Here is a 20,821-nt window from a genome sequence, read left to right as displayed (position 1 = left end):
AATTGAAGTCCCCCATCACTACTACATCACACTTCCTTGAAACACTGGCAATTTGTTTCTCAAAAGTTTCATCCTTGTCTTCTCTTTGATTGGGTGGTTGGTAGTAGGCTCCGATTATCATATTCTTTTCATTCCTTGCCCCATTTATTTTAATCCAGACGCTCTCAATGGGGCTCCCAGTCTGATCCGCCTGTATTTCTTTGCAGGGATAGGTATTTTTAACATATAGTGCAACTCCACCTTCCTTTCTATTTCTTCTGTTCTTTTTGAACAAGTTATATCCTTCAATTGCTTTATTTATTTATTTATTTATTTATTACATTTTTATTCCGCCCAAAAGCCGAAGCTCTCTGGGCGGTTCACAAAAATGAAAACCATAATAAAACAACCAACAGGTTAAAAGCACAAATATTCCAGTCATGGGAATCATCCCACCAAGTTTCAATTATACCTATCAAGTCATATTTGCCTTCATGTAATAAGAGTTCAAGTTCATTCTGTTTGTTTCCCATGCTCTGGGCATTAGTATATAGACATCAAAGACCAAGTTCGTTCTGTTTATCACCCAGGACTTTTCTCCATCATCTGTAGACATACAATATCCATACTGGAAGCTGCAATGTTGTTTATACATACTGAAAGCTGTTTGCATACCTTGATTAGGCAGAAACTCATTCCAGCTGATCACACATCCAGGACTGTGAAGAGTAACATATGGAGTTCAATTTGGTAGTCAATTAATGTGCATAGTAAGAAATTGCGCTATTAGGGATTGAGCTATTAGGGCAACATATGCAGACCACAATGAGGATTGCCATGCTGCTTTTCTTTGCTTCATTATACAGCCTAACAACAGTGTTCAGTCCATGTACCACTGAAGTTGCAAGTCCACAAAAAAGGAAGTGGAAACCACAGTTTTCCATTACTGAGAAGTGTAGTGGAAATAGCCACTAGAAAATCTAAGCATTACCTTTATTAAGTGGGTAAAAGTTAAGAAATAAAACTGAAGATTGTTATATTGCATTGGAAGCTGTCTTATACTATTGGTCCATCTATTGGTCCCAGTATTGCCAACACTGAATGGCAGCGACTTTCTTTCCAGCCTGATCTGGAGATACCAGGGAGCAAAGCATGTACTCCGTCACTGAGTTAAGGCCCTGCACAATAACATTAGTGGGGTCTGTGAATTTTAACTGGGGCAACAAAGAGAGTGGGCTTCAGGTTCTCATGTTTCCATCAACATGGATAGAAAGTAATTAGTAATCTGGGAAATCACACATTTATTTATTTAAATATGGGAGCTCCTTGCTCATAGGATCTGGATGGAGGGGATCCACTCCCAATCTCAATTTCAGGCAGAATCCCAGGAACAAGCAACATTTTAACAACCAGCAATATGAAATAGTTTACATAAACCTTAAACTCATAAACACCTCTATTTAAGAATGCACATTCTTAGTTAATGTTCGACAGGGGGGAAAGCATTCTCCCATTATAAAGGAGTAATTGGGGGTTGGTCATTTAAAACTGTTTAAAACTGTTTCACCAAGCTTCCTGAAATCTGCCAGAAACTAATTTTGGTTTTACATAACCTGAAAATTTCAAGAAGATCGGTGAAAGACTGAGGGGAGGAGGGCAGTTTACAGTAGAAAAGAAAAGAAATCTCAATAAAAATGTAACTGAAGATTTGCATTGGTGATTATTTTTATCCACCTTTTGTGAGGAAATGACCTTACCTAATTAAAATCCTGATGATTTCCATTTTCTTCAATCTTCTATTTGAAGGAATAGCTTTTCTTTCTTTTTTAAAATCCCCTTTAGTTGGTTTTTAAATAACATTTATTCATTCCATTAGAGTGTCTACGGTGGCCATTACAGTGTATAGTGCATGCATGCTCAGTAGCCCCCCCCCCTCTCTCCTGCCTCAGCTAGATTGGAACCTTGAGGGAAACGGGCTGCCCTCCTTCAGCAAAGATATTTCCTTAGTGGAATAATCAGTGACTTCTCAGAGGTAACTTCCATTGAGTGTAATGGTCTTACTCCCAGGTAAGTATGTAGAGGATTGTAGCCTAGCAGTCCCCTCAACATGACAAGACCCTACCACTAGGCTGACCATAAGCACCGGGGAATTCCAGAAACCTCCAGGGAAATCAGGCCAACTGGAGCTGGGGCCCAACTTACTGGAGAAATGGGGGCACCCAGCCCTCAGTTGCCTGAAGTATAGCCTTCTTTCCCCGGCAGTTCAGCCATCTTTCCAGTGGGAAGTCTCATGAGACTTCCCAACTAGCAGCCGAGATCTCGCACGTTGGCGGGAGATGGAGCACGCATTCCCGCACTTCCAGGAACGTGTGCAACAGCCCTCCCTGAGACGCTCTAGCCTTTGGCTGGGCTGCTGCAGAAGGCCTGAGCGTCACCGGGGGTGGGGGCTGCTGCACGCGTTCCCAGAGCATTCTGGGAACGCATGCACCAGCCCCGGTGCCGATCTAGCTGCCCTTCACCTGCACTGGGGCTATCATGCCGGCCAAGGAAAAGTCGTGCATTGGCCCGGGAGGGAGCTAGAGGACGTGTTCCGTCCTCCAGCTCTCCCCCCAGTGCTGATCTAGCCCAGGAGGAAGAGGAGGAGGAAGAGAAGCAAGTAGAAGAAGCAGCAGCAAAAAGAAGATTAAGCAGGAAGAAACAACAAGAAGAAGCAAGAAGAAGCAAGCAGTAGCAGGAGGACAAGGAGAAGCAGCAGCAGCAAGTAGGAGGTAAGACTGAGGGGTGTGTGTGAGAGAGTGTATGGGTGAATGGGGTGCATGGGGTAGTTGAGTGAATGCATGTGTGTGTGCGTGCGTATGTTTGGAGTGAGCGATCCTGAGTGTGTGTTTGTGTGTGTGTGTGTATGTGTGTGTATGTGTATGCGCACACATACTTCCTTTCCAATTTGTTTGATACAATTGGCATGACGTATATTTTGCAACAATGGCTGATAATTGTTCATCCTTCTTAAAAACTTTTTTAAAAAATTAACAGGGTTGCCATTATCATCATCATCATCATCATCATCATCATCATCTATCTCTTTTCTTGCTTGTGGTGGTTTTTCTAGATGAACATGATGGACTTTGCCAAGTCATGCTATCTTTTACTGATTTAGAAATGTCCTGACTATTGAACATGTTTTAAGTATGACTGCTTTCTGGATATTGGCATGCATGTATTTTGGTAGGCCTAATTTCTGAAGGTTTTCTGTAAAAAATAAATAAATGATGTGATGCTGGTGAATGATGTGACTAACAAATAATTGTAACATTTTTTCCTGTTGCCACAGTTCTTTAACTTCCACAGCCAGTGGTGTATATTTTTCTATCTTGTCCTCTTCCTTTTCTGCAACATTTTTGTCATTAGGTATTGCTATGTCAATGAGGTAGGTGTGTTTTTCTTGGTTGTTTTTGACTGTTATGTCTGGTTGAAGTTTATAAGAGGTGCTAGCTTTTAGTCCATTTTGTTCCATGGCTAATGTTTGCAGGATAATAGTAGTTTATACTCTTTCTGAATGCTTGTTTGCTTGTTTGTTGTACTGGATTTTTCTGTACTTGTCAATTACTTCATTTGTTCAGTGGTAGCGGTATGCTGAATGTGTGAGTATGGATATGAGAAAGGTGATGGGGAAAGAGTGTTAAATGTTAGGAAAGGTGAGACTATGGTCATCCAGTAAAGGACTTTCAGTCAGAAAAGATTTGAGGGAAGGGAAAACTGTATCACACAGAGTATAGCAAAGGCTTCAAAGTACAGCAAAAGCTACAAAAGTAGGAATGAGTGAAGTTAATTTCAGATACATTGCAGGTCTCACTTGTTCTTTTTTCCAGTGATTTTAACATTAAGATGTTATGAAGAACAGGTTTGTCTTAATTGTGTGCTGTGAAATCAGACATGTGACCAAGACCATGCTTGGGTGGACATGCCCCTTTGGGGGCTGGACATGTTGGTGGGAACACCCCCTTGGTTGGTGGCCATGTTGTCCTCCTTTTTGGTTTCCAAAATATATTCACCCTACCTAACACAATTCCAATCTATGGAATTGAATGGGAGTGAAACTTCAGTTCATAAGCAGGCCTGGCTTTCCTTGAGGGCAGAGAGTTTTGCTGCCTGAAGTCTGAGAAGCAGACTCATGCCTCCCTTTTGAGAAAAGAAAAGTCCTCTTTTCTCTTTTGGAACATGTTTTCCTTTGGCTTTCAGACTACTTTGGGCTTTCTTGTCCCAAGCCAGTTTTCTGACCCAGGTAGGATCTACACAACTGCTTTAAAACAGTTTATCATAGTATTGACAACTGTTGGAGCCCAGATCATGCTCCGTGTGTAGTTTTCAAACTGCTGGCAAAGGGCCTTGCTAGACCTACCTTTAAATTCAGGCATGTAGAGGGGTCAGACCGCACTAGAAGTAGCACGGGCTGTTGCTCCTGTCTACATGCAACACGCGACAGGGTCTACGAAAGCCCCGTCTCGTCCACCATTTTTATTTTCAGTGAAAGGGGCAGTGTGCACAGGAGCGCACCATCAGTCCTGTGGTGTTTTTTTAAAAAAAATTGGGGGTCCTGCTCCCCCTTCCCCTGATTTCCTCCCCCCATGATATCCCCTGGCCTCCTATCCCCCCCCCCCCCCGATGTCCCCAGCCTCCGTTTCCTGCCGCCGCCGATGTCCCCCGGGCCTTGCACCAGGCTAAAGCCTCATCTAGCAAGGCCCAAAGTCTTATATCCTGCTTGCTGTATATCTGGCCCCAGGCACCTGGCTCCTGAGCAACTTGGTGCAGTTTTCACCCCCTACTTGCTTTTTCTCACTTGTGAATGTTGGGCTTCACAGCACTTTCCATTTTAAAATATATTCTACACTTTCTACCCGGATAAATTTTCCCTACCTAGACTTTGCTGAGATCTACACCCTGGATTCTAGGAGAGATCTCTTTCAATCTTGTAAACCGCCCAGAGAGCTTCGGCTGTGGGGCGGTATATAAATGTAATTAAATAAATAAATAAATAAATAAATAAATCTTCCTCTGGATCCATGATAACCTGGTCTTCAAATCTGTTCTTGGAATAGGTAACTACACATTTCTTTTAATCCCCCACCTCATACACACTTTGCTGCTCCCTTCCTTTTTTCTAAGAATTTGGACCATACTGCTATAAAGTTGAAAGCTTCGAACACTTCATTTAACTAGTTTGGGCCAGTGTAAGTTTTAAGTACAGCTTTGAAACCTTTCAAAGTGCTTCTGGGCCTACAACATAGGCTTTGGCCTAGTCACACTTTTTCTAATAGAAACAATTAAAGTGTAGTGTGTTTTGCATAGTGTACACATGTATTTTCGTTCTAGTCATTGCATGTTTCACATTTCACTTCTGTAACTGATGTTCTTTTGCATTTAGTTTTCTTTATAAACGCTTCATATCTTAAGACATTGATTCCAATATTTACAGATATCTAGCCTTGTAAATAGGAATATTAATGAAGGAAGATTGAGTGGGATGCTGTTTTGACCACTGACTCCAAATATTCCTGTGGAAGTTCCCCAGAAAATCATAATAGCAGATATAAGGACCAAAAGAATATTCTTAATGTATTTTCCAATTCACATAAAAAACTGGACCATGGGGGGTGGGGGGAGATCCAAAATCTACAACTGGGCAATACTTTTATTTAGTTGGTCCTGATAAAAGTATTGCCCAAGTGAGTATTTTGGATTTTTTTCCTAAATGCCAATTGCACTTTGCATAATTGCACTGAAATTATGAGTTGAAAAGCTCCTCCATATTACATCAATGAGTTCAAAAAATGATTGAGCCATAAACTGATATGTGCTAGACCCAACTTTGTCAGAGGCACATTTAGAATGTTGTCTACAAAGAACTGTTGATGGCAAATCCTAAAATTCAATGATGCTTGTGTGTAGAGTTCTACACACTGAAAATGCATTGTGGACTGCTTACACTGTTGGTCAGTGGGGGAGGGGGCGGAGAAAGACCATGTAAACCATGATGGGTTACAACCTTGGGTTCTCTCTCCCCCAACAATCTAGAAATCCCTGTTCGCACATTACTTTTAATAAACCTAGCAGGAGCAATCAAGTGGCAGGAATTAGCATGCTTGCTCACTCCTGCTTCACTCACAACAACCCAGGGCTTTTTAAAAGAGTTATTGGGATGGTCGAATGGGGTCATGGGGGGGGGGGGTGAGGTAGAGAGAGGAGGGAGATTGCTTCCTTTCCTCCCTCCTGAGATTCCCAGCCCTCAGCAAATGGACTTTTAGGGCATGGGTTTAGGCCTGGTTAGAGTTGACACTCACAAAGTAAGACCATGGATCTAGCACCTGAGGAGACTACAGAGAAACCAGTATCCCTACAGTTCTAGGAATGTGGTACCCTTCTTTCTGGGGCTGGGTCAAGAATTTGCTAGACAGAGGGAAGAGCAAAAAAAATGTCTTCCTTTCGGTCCTAAGCTTCACCGCCATGAATCCTTCAGAAAGAGCAATCTGAAAGCAAAGCTTTGCAAATTATGTTTTTATGTGAACTCCCATTTATTTGTTTATTTACATATGTATTGTATTTCTATGCTGGCTTCCTGAAGACAATGAAAGTAGTTTACAAAAAGTTCAGATAATTAAAACCATAGTCAAATTAAAACATAGTTTAACATTAAAAACAATCTTAAAATCTGCAACAATTTAAAAAGCCACATTAAAAAGATGCTGCATAACTGCCTTCCTGAATGCAGAGACAATTAGGAGCAGTCGTAACTCCACAGGGAGTGCGTTCTAGAGTTTGGGAGCAAAACAAGAGAAAGCCCTTTCCCATGTGCCCCACAAGTGGCCCTCTGCAAGTAGTGGTCTCCGAAAGGACCTCTCCTGTTTATACTGAGGTAGGAGGTCCCTCAGACAGCCAGACCCCAAGTCATTTAGAGCGTAAAAGGTTTAAACCAACACCTTAAATTGGCAAGCAGTGCAGATCTTTCAGTACTGGGGTGTTGTCATCATGATGCTGTGCACCAGTAGGCAGGCAGCTGCCACATTTTGCACCAGTTGACATTTCTGGATGACCTTCAATGGTAGCCCCACATAGAGCACATTGCAATAGTAAAATTATGATATATCACAAATGATGCAGCCGGCACATGTAATTGTGCAAACACACTCCTCATCACCATTGCCATCTGACGATCCAAAGACAGCATAGGATCCAGGAGTACAGCTTAAAACCTCATCTTCTGAGGGAGCGCAATCCCATCCAGAACAGGCTGAATCCCAGTTCCCAAGCTAGTTGTTCTAATGAGCAACAACATCTCTGTCTATTTTAAATTTAATCTCAGCATGTTCACCCTCATCCAGCCCATTATTGAATTTAGGCAACATGCGAAAGTGTTGACTGCTTCTTTGGAATCAGGTAACAAATAGCAACAGAGCTGAGTGTCTTGATCGCATCTCACTCCAAGCTCTGGATGATCTCTCCCAGTGACTCCATGTAGATGTTAAATGGCATAGGGGCCAAAGCAGAATGCTGTGGGACACCATAGACCAACGATTTCAGAGCCAACCAACAATCCCTCAACACCACCTTCTAGAGACCAAGTGACAGGAAGGATGGGAACTACTGCAATACAATATCCCAGGGCTCCGCCCCGCCAGGCAGTCCAGAAGGATACCATGGTCAATGGTATCGAAAGCCACAGAGAGCTCCAGAATAACTTCTAGGGCTATAGTCCCTGTCCTCCCCCCCATCCAATTCCAGGCATTGGTCATCCACCAAGGCAACCAAAGCAGTCTTAATCTCATATTTCAGACAAAAGTCCAATTAAAATGGCTCCAGATAATAAGTATAATCTAAACATGTCTGGGTTTGCAAGCACACCAGCTTCTCAATCACCTTGGCCAAAAATGAAATATTTCAGATGGCAATCGTAAACATGTGAAATGTGAATGCAACAAAAGCACATGTTCATTAATATGTCAAAGACATGGCCAAGTTGCCCAAGCCCCAGTGAAACCAATTATTCTCACTCCTTTTGTTGGCTCAGGAACAGAGGGAGGATTCTCACACACACACTCATCAATCATTCCCCACCCTATGCTTGGCTCCTCAAAGCAGAAGCTGAGCTAGAGACTTTCTCCTTGGCCACTTCATCCCAAGCCACAAATAAGACACAGCAAACCACACATCCACCTCAGGGCTCAGCAGCCCCTTGTGAGACACCTAAAATCTGTGGAACTAGCAATTGCCATCCTGTTGCCCCAAACACTCTTTCCTCTCTGGGTTGCAGCAGTACCTAGGTGGCATGTCACTGGGGTGTGTTGCTCCTTTATGCAGGTGTTCCCAAGTCTTAGTAGCAAAGGAGCTGTGCAATTCCTGAGTTTGTGTAACTAAGGTCCAGGAAGTTATTCAATCTAAGAGAGCTTTATATCTTCTCCCTTTATATATTCTCTACAAGCTGCACCCCTAACCTGTGTCACTACAGTAACTTGAGATGAAGTTACAGCAATTTGTATATTGCGCCACTAAGACTAGCTTTTAACTGTGAGTTGCCATGTTTTCTCTGACGATGATGCATATTTAAAAGATTTGCTTCCAGCTAAAGATAGGAGGCAGACTCATATTATTATTATTATTATTTATTTATATAGCACCATCAATGTACATGGTGCTAATAATGTTTTAAAAGGCTGCCTCTAGCAGTACACATCTTTTCTGTGGTCTCCAATGCTCTCTCTCTCGTTCTCTCTCTCTCTGAAAATATAACTACACAAATCTTAAACAAACAATAAAATAGCAAAAGTATGCCAATCAAAATTTGTTAACAGTGCTCAAAGTGAGATGGGATAGCACCCCACCTCTTTTCAATGGAAATCACTGAATATGGCCTAATTTGAAATGGAAACATCATACTTTCTTACCCCACACCCCATCTTTGAGAAGCAGTTAACAAGGAAGAAACTCTTTGTTCTCCAAATGTTCCAAGTTCCTTAGACTATTGTGGGTTCAAGATCAGAGAATGCCACATCTTTATCATAGAATCATATCAAAGATTAGTAGAGTTGGAAGGGGCCTACAAGGCCATCGAGTCCAACCCCCTGCTCAATGCAGGAATCTACCTTAAAGCATACCTGACAGATGCTTGTCCAGCTGCCTCTTGAATGCCTCTAGTGTGGGAGAGCCCACAACCTCCCAAGGTAATTGGTTCCATTGTCACACTGCTCTAACAGACAGGAAGTTTTTCCTGATGTCCAGCAGGAATCTGGCTTCCTGTAACTTGAGCCCATTATTCCGTGTCCTGCACTCTGGGATGATCGAGAAGAGATCCTGGCCCTCCTCTGTGTGGCAACCTTTCAAGGATTTGAAGAGTGTTATCATGTCTTCAGCCTCAGTCTTCCCTTCTCCAGGCTAAACATGCCCAGTTCTTTCAGTCTCTCCTCATAGGGCTTTGTTTCCAGGCCCCTGATCATCCTCGTTGCCCTCCTCTGAACATGCTCCAGCTTGTCTGCATCCTTCTTGAAGTGTGGTGCCCAAAACTGGAAGCAATATTCAAGATTAGGCATAACCAATGCTGGATAGAGGGGAACCAGGACCTTGTGCAATTTGGAAGCTATACTTCTATTAATGCAGCTCAAAAGAGCATTTGCTTTTTTTTTTTTTGCAGCCACATCACACTGTTGGCTCATATTCAGTTTGTGATCTACAACAATTCCAAGATCATTCTTGCTTGTAGTATTGCTGAGCCAAGTATCACCCATATTGTAACTGTGCATTTGGTTTCTTTTTCCTAGGTGTAGAATCATTGTACATTCTCATTTCTTTCCTCTTCCAGTATTAAGAAAAAATCCCTTATTTTGTCATTTGGTATATGTGCATTTCCCCCTTCAGATGGATGGCCTGGGGAATCTCGAACAAGACAACTCAGAGGTAGGAAATCCTGTCGGCCATTCTCTATGTTAGGATGTACCAGAGCAGTACAATCTCAGAATTTAGAAAGGGAAAACAATCTTTATGAGGAAAGACCCCACAAAAAGCAGATACATTCTTCATGCACAATGGTACATGAAGAATCCTGTTCCTAAAAAGCAGCTTCTGAAGAAAGCTCATCAATACTAAAATCTTTCACAAAATGCTGTGTTGATGCTCATGTTTGACATAATTTCTTTGAGGATGCCCTAGATCAGCCTCCCCAACTGGGCGCCCTCCAGATATTTTGGACTTCAGCTCCCATCAGTCCTAGCCAGCATAACTGTTGTAGTCAAAAACATCTGGAGGACTCTACATTGGGGGAGGCTGTTCTAGAGTGTAAAGCCCAGGAAGCCGCTGTCTCTCTTGAAGGATAAGTTTAACTTGATTTTGGGAGGCACAGGAGGGGATTCCCTGAATTCTTATAAGAGTCTAGAATACAAGCTTTAATCAATTTTGAAATTGATGAGAAAGTGGAACCCTGGTTAAGCCTGCCATAGTTTACACATAATGCATCACCTTAAAGTGGCTTAAATATAAAGATTTTTAGAGCTCTTTGCACATACAAAGTGTCTTCTGGGTGACTAGGTTTCAGGCAGTATGTCAGAAGAGGAAGAATGGAAAACTACAAACTGGCCTGATCAATTTATTCTGGCATGCGTCTTGCCACAGTGATAGCAGTGAGGAAGGCTATGGTGAGTTAGGGTGTGTGGGGGGGAGGCAAGTTGCCTCCAATTGACAAGATTGTCATTGTTTGGTAGTGGGGCTGGAGATACCAGCAAAGTTTTATCCTGATACATTTGCTGGTGAACTGATTAAAAAAACACCAAACACTGCCACACAATGCCTATGTTGCTAGAATACATCCAGGAACATTGTATCTATTTAATGAAAAATGAACTCACAAGTTCTGTTGTTTTATACTGTTGTTTTTTATATTTTTGATGGTTTTAAATTTTGTATACTTTTTAATGTTCACTGTTTTTAACTTTTGTAAACCGCCCAGAGAGCTTCAGCTAAGGGGCGGTATATAAATTTAATAAATAAACCAAAAAAACAAGGCTCTGAAATTGTTCTTGCTGCTGATATGATGATATACTGGTGGCTTCGATGTCAGCAAGGCAGCTCTCTGAAACCTGGAGCGGATTCACTACCTCACTGACATCGTGGCCATCAGCCATCATGGCTAGGAAGCAGGAAGAACTTTGTACCTCTGCTTTGCTTACTGATATTATTTTCAGAGGCCGGAATTCCCTCGGAGGAGTCTTGTCCCTTAGTATTCCCTTAACGAGGGGAGAGATTGCCGGCTGATTTTACTGGGGAATCTCCCCGCAAAAGGACACCTGCTGCAGCAACAGTCTACCAACAACTGCTGAGGTAGAAGCTGACGGAGGGTGCAGGAAGGAACAGGGGTGCTCACAGAGGCAGGTCTTTTCCTCTTTCTAAAAGTCAGCCTCCTATCCGGAGCTAGAAAGAAGCATAACCCATAAGTATGGAGCGTCACCAGAGATAATTCAGAAAGGGCCCTCACAGGAACCAAGTAGGCCATTAAGTCAATGGTGAAGTTGTATTTGATCCATTTGTAGTTTTTTTGCATGGTAGTCATCCAATTAGTAACAATGCTATATGCTCCCTATGAAGCTGTAAGTTGGTGCAGTAAAAAATGCCCTCCAAACCTGACTTTCATAACCCCTCTCACAATTATAATTCAGTTCAGAAGTCAAAGTATTTAGTTCCATCACTAGCTTACTAAATTATATTTATGATTTATTGATAATATTATTTGAGCTGTTCAAAATACTCCAATATGCAACTGTATGATGAAGAATCCAAGATATACCAATTTATACACTGTGCCAAAAAAAGTAGCTTTTATTTCAGAAGTGAGGTAATTACAGTCTTTAAAGAAAGGAACAAAAAATTGAAATGTTATGCTTTCTCAGCATAAGAACTGTTCAGTTAAAATACGAGAGATTTGGCAACTAGAGAATGCCCAGGACTAACACCTTTCCTTTGCTTTAACCCCAAATAATTGCCTGTCTTTGAACTAATGAGCAGCACAAAATGAATGCAATTTAGACAATTCATTCAGTGTAATAGCTTTGCGAGCTAATGTTACTGTAGACAAAGATATTCTTAGTTTCTTGGAGTACAACAGAGGGAGCAGATTTTTCACTAGAGAGAGCATTTCCGCCACTATGCAAATAAAAATAGAAATCCTATTAACTATTGATAAAACAAACAAACAACGAAACAGGTTAAATAATGTTTTTATGTTGGTGTATCCCCATAACAACTGTCAGCTCCGAAGATCATAAATGTAAATAAAGCCCTTCACTTACTGAAATCGATGAGAAACCTCCCAAATCCTTGTCTTTGGTACTGGGGCATGATCATTATGCAGGAGACATTGTACTTCTGTTGGCACAGCTTTTCCTAAGAGAAGGAGAAACCAATCACAGATGTCCAAACAATACTTAAATGGGCAATTGCATGCACCTGCCTCTGTCTTTGTAAAATAGTCCAGTAAAGCAGCAGGCAGCAGGTCAATACAAAAATAGAACAATCCCATAGAAAGTAGCACCACTGGCAAGTTGTAACAGCAAATGAACGCTATCTTCTAAAGAGAATTGGTATTTTATGAGATGGGACCTTAGAAACTGGGAACAGAAAAATCCAAAATTATAATGAACAGGCTGGAAAGAGATTTTTGTTTATGCTTTCCTGCCTTTTCTGTCAGGAATATAAAAAAGGGAGATAATAAATACACTTTCATTCACAGAATACAACAGGTTGGGTCAGACTTTGAGGTTCATCAGGCGAGTGTTTTATTGCATGCTTGCTAGTGCCCACTTAAGGATGTGCATGTGTTCTTTAGATGACAACGTCCGCCTCCCTCTCCTTTCACTTTTTTTTGGTCACAAAATAGACCCCTTTTAACCCAACTTTTTTAAAAAAAAAACCAGAATGTGTCAGGATCTCCGGTTGTGTGATGGAAAAGCGGTGTGATTAAAACGGCCCCTGAAATGGCTACATAGTCTTTGTTTATTTCCTCTTTCCCCTCAGGGCAGAAAGAGGAATTAATGAGGGACAAAAGTGGGGGCGGAGAAGGAAACACAATTTTCCCCATGTGATGACGCTCATAATGGCCTCATTAAAAAACATTGCTTTTCACCTACATTTCATCTGCCTCTGAGTAAATACTGCTAACTGGTGGAACTGTTTATCTAAAGTTACATTTGAAGTATAGCCTACATAGAGCCACATGCATCCTCTTTTGAATATAAAGTAATTCTTGGACCTTAGACCATATAAGACTGACACTGGCCTGCTTGCATTGGCTGCCTGTACGTTTCTGAGCCCAATTAAAGGTGTTGGTTTTAATCTATAAAGCCTAACATGGCTTGGGACCACAATACCTGACGGAATGCCTCTACCGACATGAACCTACCTGTATACTACGCTCAAAATCTAAGGTCATTCTCCAAGTGCCTACTCAAAAGGAAGCTTGGAGATGACAACAAGGGAGAGGGCCTTTTCAGCAGTGGCCCTCCAGCTATGGAACGATCTCCCCAACAAGGCTCGCCTGGTACCAACATTGTTATCTTTTCGGCGCCAGGTGAAGACCTTTTTCTTCTCCCAGGCTTTTAATGTAATATAAATGTAATTAAATAAATAAATTAACAGCATATGTTGAGTTTTTTTAACTGAGCCCTAGATAGTTGGTATGTAGTCTGTTTTTAGGGTTATAAATTTTGTATATTTGTTTTTAAATGTTTGATGTTTTTAATCTTTGTAAACCGCCCAGAGAGCTTCGGCTATTTAAATGTAAATAATAATAATCAGAATCAGAATCCGGTACAGACTAGAAAGAAAAATAATTCCATGGCTAAAGACACAGCAGAGGGGAAGATTAAACTGGCTGTTTAAGATGAAGGCTAATCTAGGAAGCTACTCTTGCAGCAGGCTCTCTAGGACAGTTTCTGCAATCATGCAAGGGCCAATTTGTGCCTGGCAGCACAGCTGGGGGACAGGGGAATGGGGACAAGCTGGAGGCTATCACAAAGTGATATCCCCAGTACTCTCCTTAAAACGGGGGCCAGGTGTATCATTTGCACGGTCCTTGCAATTAAGTACGTACCATCTGTGTTTCACAGATTGTCAAGTGACTTTTGTTCCATTGCCTGCTCATTGATGGAATCAGATTTTTTTTGTACAAGAATATCATTTGCAACTGCACACTTGAGCACAAATCCCCCCCCCCCCGCAAGTAAACAAATGGCCCACTCAGGAAAAGCTGCTCCACTGCGGAATCTGCAGGCTTGGAATGACAGAAATCCAATCTGATTTGAATCTGTTGCCAATTTCTCTGACATCCATACTCACAATGAAGGGATATAAACAGCAAGATCCCTCAAGGAGCTGTACTGAGACCAGCACTTTTTAACTTGTTCATAAATGATCTGGAATTAAGGGTGAGCAGTGAGGTGGCCAAATTTGCTGATTTTGTGTTGTTGCCATTTTAAAAAAAAGGGGGGGTAGTGAAGAGTTCCAAAAGGTCTCTCCAAGCTGGGGGAATGGGGATTAAAATGGCAAATACAGTTTGATTTAGGCAATCCTAACTTTACGTACCCATCAGTGGGGTGGTGAGCTGGCAGTGTGCTTTATAAGGGGAATCAGGGGTAGGCAGAACATTACAAAAGCAGAGTAGAGGCAGTGGGAGTTTAAGCACCTGAACTGCTCCTTTGTACATCTCTCCAATAGGTACCGTATATTCAAAAAAAAGCCCCAGGTACATTCAGGCTGATCCACCATCTTTCCTATCTGAAATGGGTTTTGGTCAACAATGCCAGCAAACCCAAAACTTTGCTCTTAATAAATATCTCAGGATAACTAACTTCTGAATTCATAGTAAGTATATTATATTTTATTATAAAAACTTATTACTTTTCTGCTAAGCACTCAAGGATATGTAGAAATATTATTAAAACAATGATATACAAACCAAATAAATTAAGTTAAAAGTACAATTAAAAAAAACCTCAATAAACAAAACAAGAGCAAATGCACCAAATGCTGTTTCTTATAGGCTGCCCAGACCCTCCGGGGAATTCCGGAAACCTCAGGGGAGATCTGGGGGACTGGAGGACCCGGACTTAGGACCCAAAGTACCGGGGTTATGGTTACTGGGCCCGCGGCAACTGGAACCCCAACTTACCGGACCTAAGCTTCCCCGGCAGGTGGCGGCAGCCATCTTGAATCTCACCAGAACGCACACGAGATCTCAGGAGCTGGCTGGGAACTCTTGTGAGACCCAGCCTACAGCTGAGATCTCGCATGAGTTCCGGCGAAATTCAAGATGGCCGCTGTAAGGGATGGTCAGCAAGAGCAAGGTGAGAGCAGTGGCAGATGGGGCTGCGGCTGGGCTGGGCCAGGCCAGCACAGGCAGCAGGCAGTCAACCAGGGGGTGGGGAGTTGTAGGGGTGCAGGCCGGTAGCTCCCTTCACTGCCCGGCCCGGGCAGCGGGGCCTGGGCTGGCCCAGCGCGGGCACCGGGCATCCATCCTGCAGGGGCATGGGGGGTGCAGGCCAGCTGCAGCCACGCTGGGCACTGAGAAGAAGCCTCAGCCCTTGGCTGCCACCAGCTCCGCCCGTCGCCTCGCCTCGCATCGCACAAGCCTTGGAGAGATGTGAGGTGTGTGGTTGGGGGCTGCGTGCAGGAACTTCCGGCAATGCATCCTCCAGCATTCTACCCCCCAGCGCTGAAGATGAAGAATGTGTTCAGCCACAGCATGAAGAATTGATCAGGAGGACTTTAAACTGAATCTTACGGGGGCGGGAGACGTAAACCTCGAGGCAACAATGGATGACGGCCAAGGCACCACAGTACAGAGAACAGCTCCAATAGTGTCCCAAAATAGTGTCTGCAACAATGTAGGAACAAAGCCAGACTATAAAACACATGGTCTTCGATGTCTATATACTAATGCCCAGAGCATGGGAAACAAACAGAACGAACTTGAACTCTCATTACATGAAGGCAAATACGACTTGATAGGTATAACTGAAACTTGGTGGGATGACTCCCATGACTGGAATATAGCAATTGAAAGATATAACTTGTTCAAAAAGAACAGAAGAAATAGAAAGGGAGGTGGAGTTGCACTATATGTTAAAAATACCTATCCCTGCACAGAAATACAGGCGGATCAGACTCGGAGCCCCATCGAGAGCGTCTGGATTAAAATAAATGGGGCTAGGAATAAAAAGAACATGATAATCGGAGTCTACTACCGACCACCCAATCAAGGAGAAGACGAGGACGAAACTTTTGAGAAACAAATTGCCAGTGTTTCAAGGAAGTGTGATGTAGTAGTGATGTGGGACTTCAATTACCCTGATATCTGTTGGGAGACCAATACTGCCAAAAGCGGCCGTTCCAAGAAATTCCTGACATGTGTGGGTGATAACTTTCTCCTACAGAAAGTGGTGGAAGGAACTAGAGGATCGGCAATCCATGACTTGATATTGACCAATAGGGACGACTTAGTGGTTAAAGTGGCAGTTACGGGAACATGTAATTGTGGTAGATTGCAAGCTGAATATGAGCCAATAGTGCGATGTGGCTGCAAGAAAGGCCAATGCTATTTTGGGCTGCATTAATAGAAGTATAGCTTCCAAATCACGTGAGGTACTGGTTCCTCTCTATTTGGCCCTGGTTAGGCCTCATCTAGAGTATTGTGTCCAGTTCTGGGCTCCACAATTCAAGAAGGACGCAGACAAGCTGGAGCGTGTTCAGAGGAGGGCAACCAGGATGATCAGGGGTCTGGAAACAAAGCCCTATGAAGAGAGACTGAAAGAACTGGGCATGTTTAGCCTGGAGAAGAGAAGATTGAGGGGAGACATGATAGCACTCTTCAAATACTTAAAAGGTTGTCACACAGAGGAGGGCCAGGATCTCTTCTTGATCCTCCCAGAGTGCAGGACATGGAATAACGGGCTCAAGTTAAAGGAAGCCAGATTCCAGCTGGACATCAGGAAAAACTTCCTGACTGTTAGAGCAGTACGACAATGGAATCAGTTACCTAGGGAGGTTGTGGGCTCTCCCACACTAGAGGCCTTCTAGGTGCAGCTGGACAGGCATCTGTCGGGGATGCTTTAGGGTGGATTCCTGCATTGAGCAGGGGGTTGGACTCGATGGCCTTGTAGGTCCCTTCCAACTCTGATATTCTATGATTCTATGATTCTAAGAAGAAAAAGAAGGAAGAAGCAGCAGCAAGAAACAAGCAGCAGGAGGAGAAGAAGAAAGAGAAGAAGCGAGTAGGAGGTAAGACTGAGGGGTGTGTGTGTGTGAGAGAGAATATATGGGTGAATGGGGTGCATGAGGTCTTTGAGTGAATGCACGTGTGCATGCATGTGTGCATGCGTGTTTTCGGAGTGAGTGATGCTGAGTGTGTGTGTGTGTTTGCACACACACACGTGTGCTGGCAGTGTATGAGTGTATTGATGTCTGAATGGGATGCCTGGTTTTACTATGAATGGATGCATGTGCGTGTTTGCAGTGTGTGGGGGGGAGGGCTGTAGTTTTCTGTGTGTGAGTTGTGGGGGATGATTTGGAGGTGATATTCCTATTAAATACTGCATTTTAGACCCATAGACCTTCCTCTCCAATTTGTTTGCTATAATTGGCATGACGTATATTTTGTAACAATGGGTGATAATTGTTCATCCTTCTTAAAAACCTTTTAAAAAAATAACAGGGTTGCCATTATTATTAATTATTATTATTATTATTATTATTATTATTATTATAATAAAAATAGTGTGTATGAGTAATGGATGGAGAGGGGGGGGTGTAAGAGAGAGAGAGGGGGGTGAATGGATGTCTGTGATCCTGAGTGTGTGTGTGTGCACACGCACACGTGTGCTGACATGGTGAGTGTATTGATGTCTGAATGGGATGCCTGGTTGTTTGAATGAATGAATGCATGTGCATGTTTGTAGTGGGGGTGGCTGTAGTTTTCTGTGAGTTGGGGGGATGATTTGGAGGTGATGTTCCTATTAAATAATGCATTTTAGAACCATAGACCCTCCTTTCCAATTTGTTTGATATAATTGGCATGACGTATATTTTGTAACAGTGGCTGACAATTGTTCATCCTTCCTAAAAAAAAACTTTAAAAAAATTAACAGAGTTGCCATTATTATTATCATCATCATCATCATCATCATCTATCTCTCTTTTCTTGCTTGTGGTGGGCTTTGTCAAGTCATGCTGTCTTTTACTGATTCAGAAATGTCCTGACTATTGAACATGTTTTAAGTATGACTGCTTTCTGGATGTTGGCATGCATGTATTTTGGTAGGCCTAATTTCTAAAGGTTTTCTGTAAAAAAACAAATGATGTCATGCTGGTGACTGATGTGCCTAACAAATAATTGTAAGTTTTTCCTGTTGCCATAGTTCTTTAACTTCTATAGCCACTGGCATATATTTTTCTGCAACCTTTTTGTCATTAGGTATTGCGATTTCAATGAAGTAGGTGTGTTTTTCTTGGTTGTTTTCGACTGTTATGTCTGGTTGAAGTTGAAACAAGTTAAGAGGTGGTAGCCTTTAGTCCATTTTGTTCCACGGTTAACATTTGCAGGCTAATAGTAGTTTATACTCTTCCTGAATGCTTGGTTGCTCGGTTGTTGTACTAGATTTTTCTCTACTTGTCAACTGCTTCATTTGTTCAGTGTTAGCAGTATGCAGTATAAGGTGATGGGGAAACAGTGTTAAATGTTAGGAAAGGTTAGACTATGGTCATCCAGTGAAGGATTTGCAGTCAGAAAAGATATTTGAGGGAAGGGGAGACTGTATCACACACAGGGCTCATCTATACCAAGCAGGATATTCCACTTTGAAAGCAGTATAGAAAAGGCAGGAGCCACACTACTGCTTTATAGCAGTATTGAAGTGTACTGACTACTGTTGGGGCCCATGACACATACCATATGCCACTTTCATACCACTTTCATAGTGTTATATCCTGCTTGGTGTAGATGTGTCATGGGCCTCAACAGTTGTCAGTGCACTTCAGTGCCACTATAAAGCAGTAGTGTAGATCCTGCAGTGCAGTTCAATACCTCTATAAAGTAATAGTGTGGCTCCTGCCTTTTATATACCGCTTTCATAGTGGAATACCCTGCTTGGTGTAGCTGAGCACACAGTATAGCAAAAGCTTCAACGTACAGCAAAAGCTACAGAAGTAGGAATGAGTAATTTCAGATACATTGAATGTCTCACTTATACTTTATTCCAGTGATTTTAACATTAAGATGTTATGTAGAAGAGGTTTGTCTTAATTGTGTGCTGTGAAATCAGACCTGTGACCAAGGCCATGTTTGGGTGGGCACGCCCCTTTTGGGGGCCAGACATGCTGGTGAGCAAGCCCCCTTGGGGGCTGGACATGTTGGTGGGCACACCCTCATGGGGCGGCCATATTGTCCTCCTTTTCGGTTTCCAAAATATGGTCACCCTAGTTTCTTAGGCCTTAGCTAGCTGGGCGAAATCCCAGGGTGATACCCGGAATCGTCCCCATGTGTCTACATGATGCACATGGGATTCTGGGATCAAGGAGGGATGATCCCTACCTTGCCCCAGGATCTTGCCCTCCCCTTTGGCCCCAGTTTTTCCGCGGTCCCGGGTGCTGCGGGTTGACCCAGCTCCACGCGATTCCTCTCAAGGAGCCAGGAGCGCTGCGTCCATTGGGGGTAGGGTGGGGGGAGTGGGGAAAATAATTTATTTATTTTTTTAAAAAAACTTACCTTTAGCACACAAGCGTTCGTGCGCTGCTCCCCCTTTAAGAAATAAAAAAATGGCAGGAGCGACGGCTCTCCTTCTGAAGTTGTCACACCTTACATGTAAACAAAGTAGGGATCTCGCGTTAAACACAACGTGAGATCTTCCCTCCTCCGTCGCGGGCTATCCAGTAGGTCTAGCTAAGGCCTTAGTCAACAAAGACTAGATCTACACTACTTCTTTATAGCGGTATTTAAGTGCACTGATGTGTTGGGGCACAGTCCACATTCCTTGTACCACTTTCACAGTGTTATATCCTGCTCCTTATCCCACATTCGTAATGATTTGGCACAAGGTGTAGATCTGGCCAAGATTTGGGAAATGAAAAAGATAGCAGTTTTGTACTTTTGACACAAGCAGAATAATTTGCATTCAGAGTAAATGGTAAATTGATTATGGCATTTTACTTCTTTATAATCAGAAAACTGTGTTCATTTCCAGTTCAAATTACGCATACTAGAATGGCAAGTATTGAAGCTTCAGCACAAAAGCAGGACATTATTAAAATGTTAAGATCATATTTTTACCTTAGAGAAGTATCCAATTAAGTGGCACCCTTTCTCATCATTCTTTGTGAGAACATAGAAAAGGAACGGCTCAACATCATAATATAAGGTTTTATGGTCCAGAAAGAGCTTTGCTAATAAGCAAAGATTTTGGCAGTAAATTTTGCTCATATTCCCATCAACCTATAGAGGAGAGAATTTTCCATATCAGTATTTCAGCACTGTAGTGGATCACGGCATGTAATTGTTTACAGGGAACACATACAAAACTGATTTTGCTCAAAATCCCTAGGTCTCAACATAGAAACGTAAGTGCCGTTTTCCCCCAAACAGCTCAAAAAAAGAGTACACTTATACAAGGTAATTTTGATTTGCTACTTTTTTCTAATTAAATAGATATGACTTACACATTTATGAGCACATTATTTAAGCTATGTAAACTGTTGATTACTGAAAGGGTCATACTAGAAGGAGGATGAAGTGACTAACATTATTCCAAGTCTCTTAAGTATT

At 42.4% G+C, this 20,821-nt stretch overlaps 1 protein-coding gene across 2 annotated transcripts in view; it reads right to left on the bottom strand.

Annotated features, from left to right (window-relative positions):
- KAT6B (lysine acetyltransferase 6B) overlaps nucleotides 1-20,821 on the bottom strand; it is a 221,996-nt gene that overhangs the window by 57,510 nt on the left and 143,665 nt on the right. For both annotated transcript variants that reach the window (XM_063128836.1, XM_063128837.1), the window contains exons 11-12: nucleotides 20,330-20,491; nucleotides 12,303-12,396 (exon numbers count right to left, since the gene is read on the bottom strand). In XM_063128836.1, coding sequence (XP_062984906.1) covers nucleotides 12,303-12,396; nucleotides 20,330-20,491 — 256 coding nt within the window. The remainder of the gene's footprint in view (nucleotides 1-12,302; nucleotides 12,397-20,329; nucleotides 20,492-20,821) is intronic.

This window comes from Elgaria multicarinata, chromosome 6, assembly GCF_023053635.1.
Source record: "Elgaria multicarinata webbii isolate HBS135686 ecotype San Diego chromosome 6, rElgMul1.1.pri, whole genome shotgun sequence".
NCBI classification, from domain to species: Eukaryota; Metazoa; Chordata; class Lepidosauria; order Squamata; family Anguidae; genus Elgaria; species Elgaria multicarinata.
Note: the sequence above shows the minus strand (reverse complement) of the source record. Positions and strands in the feature narration are given on the sequence as shown.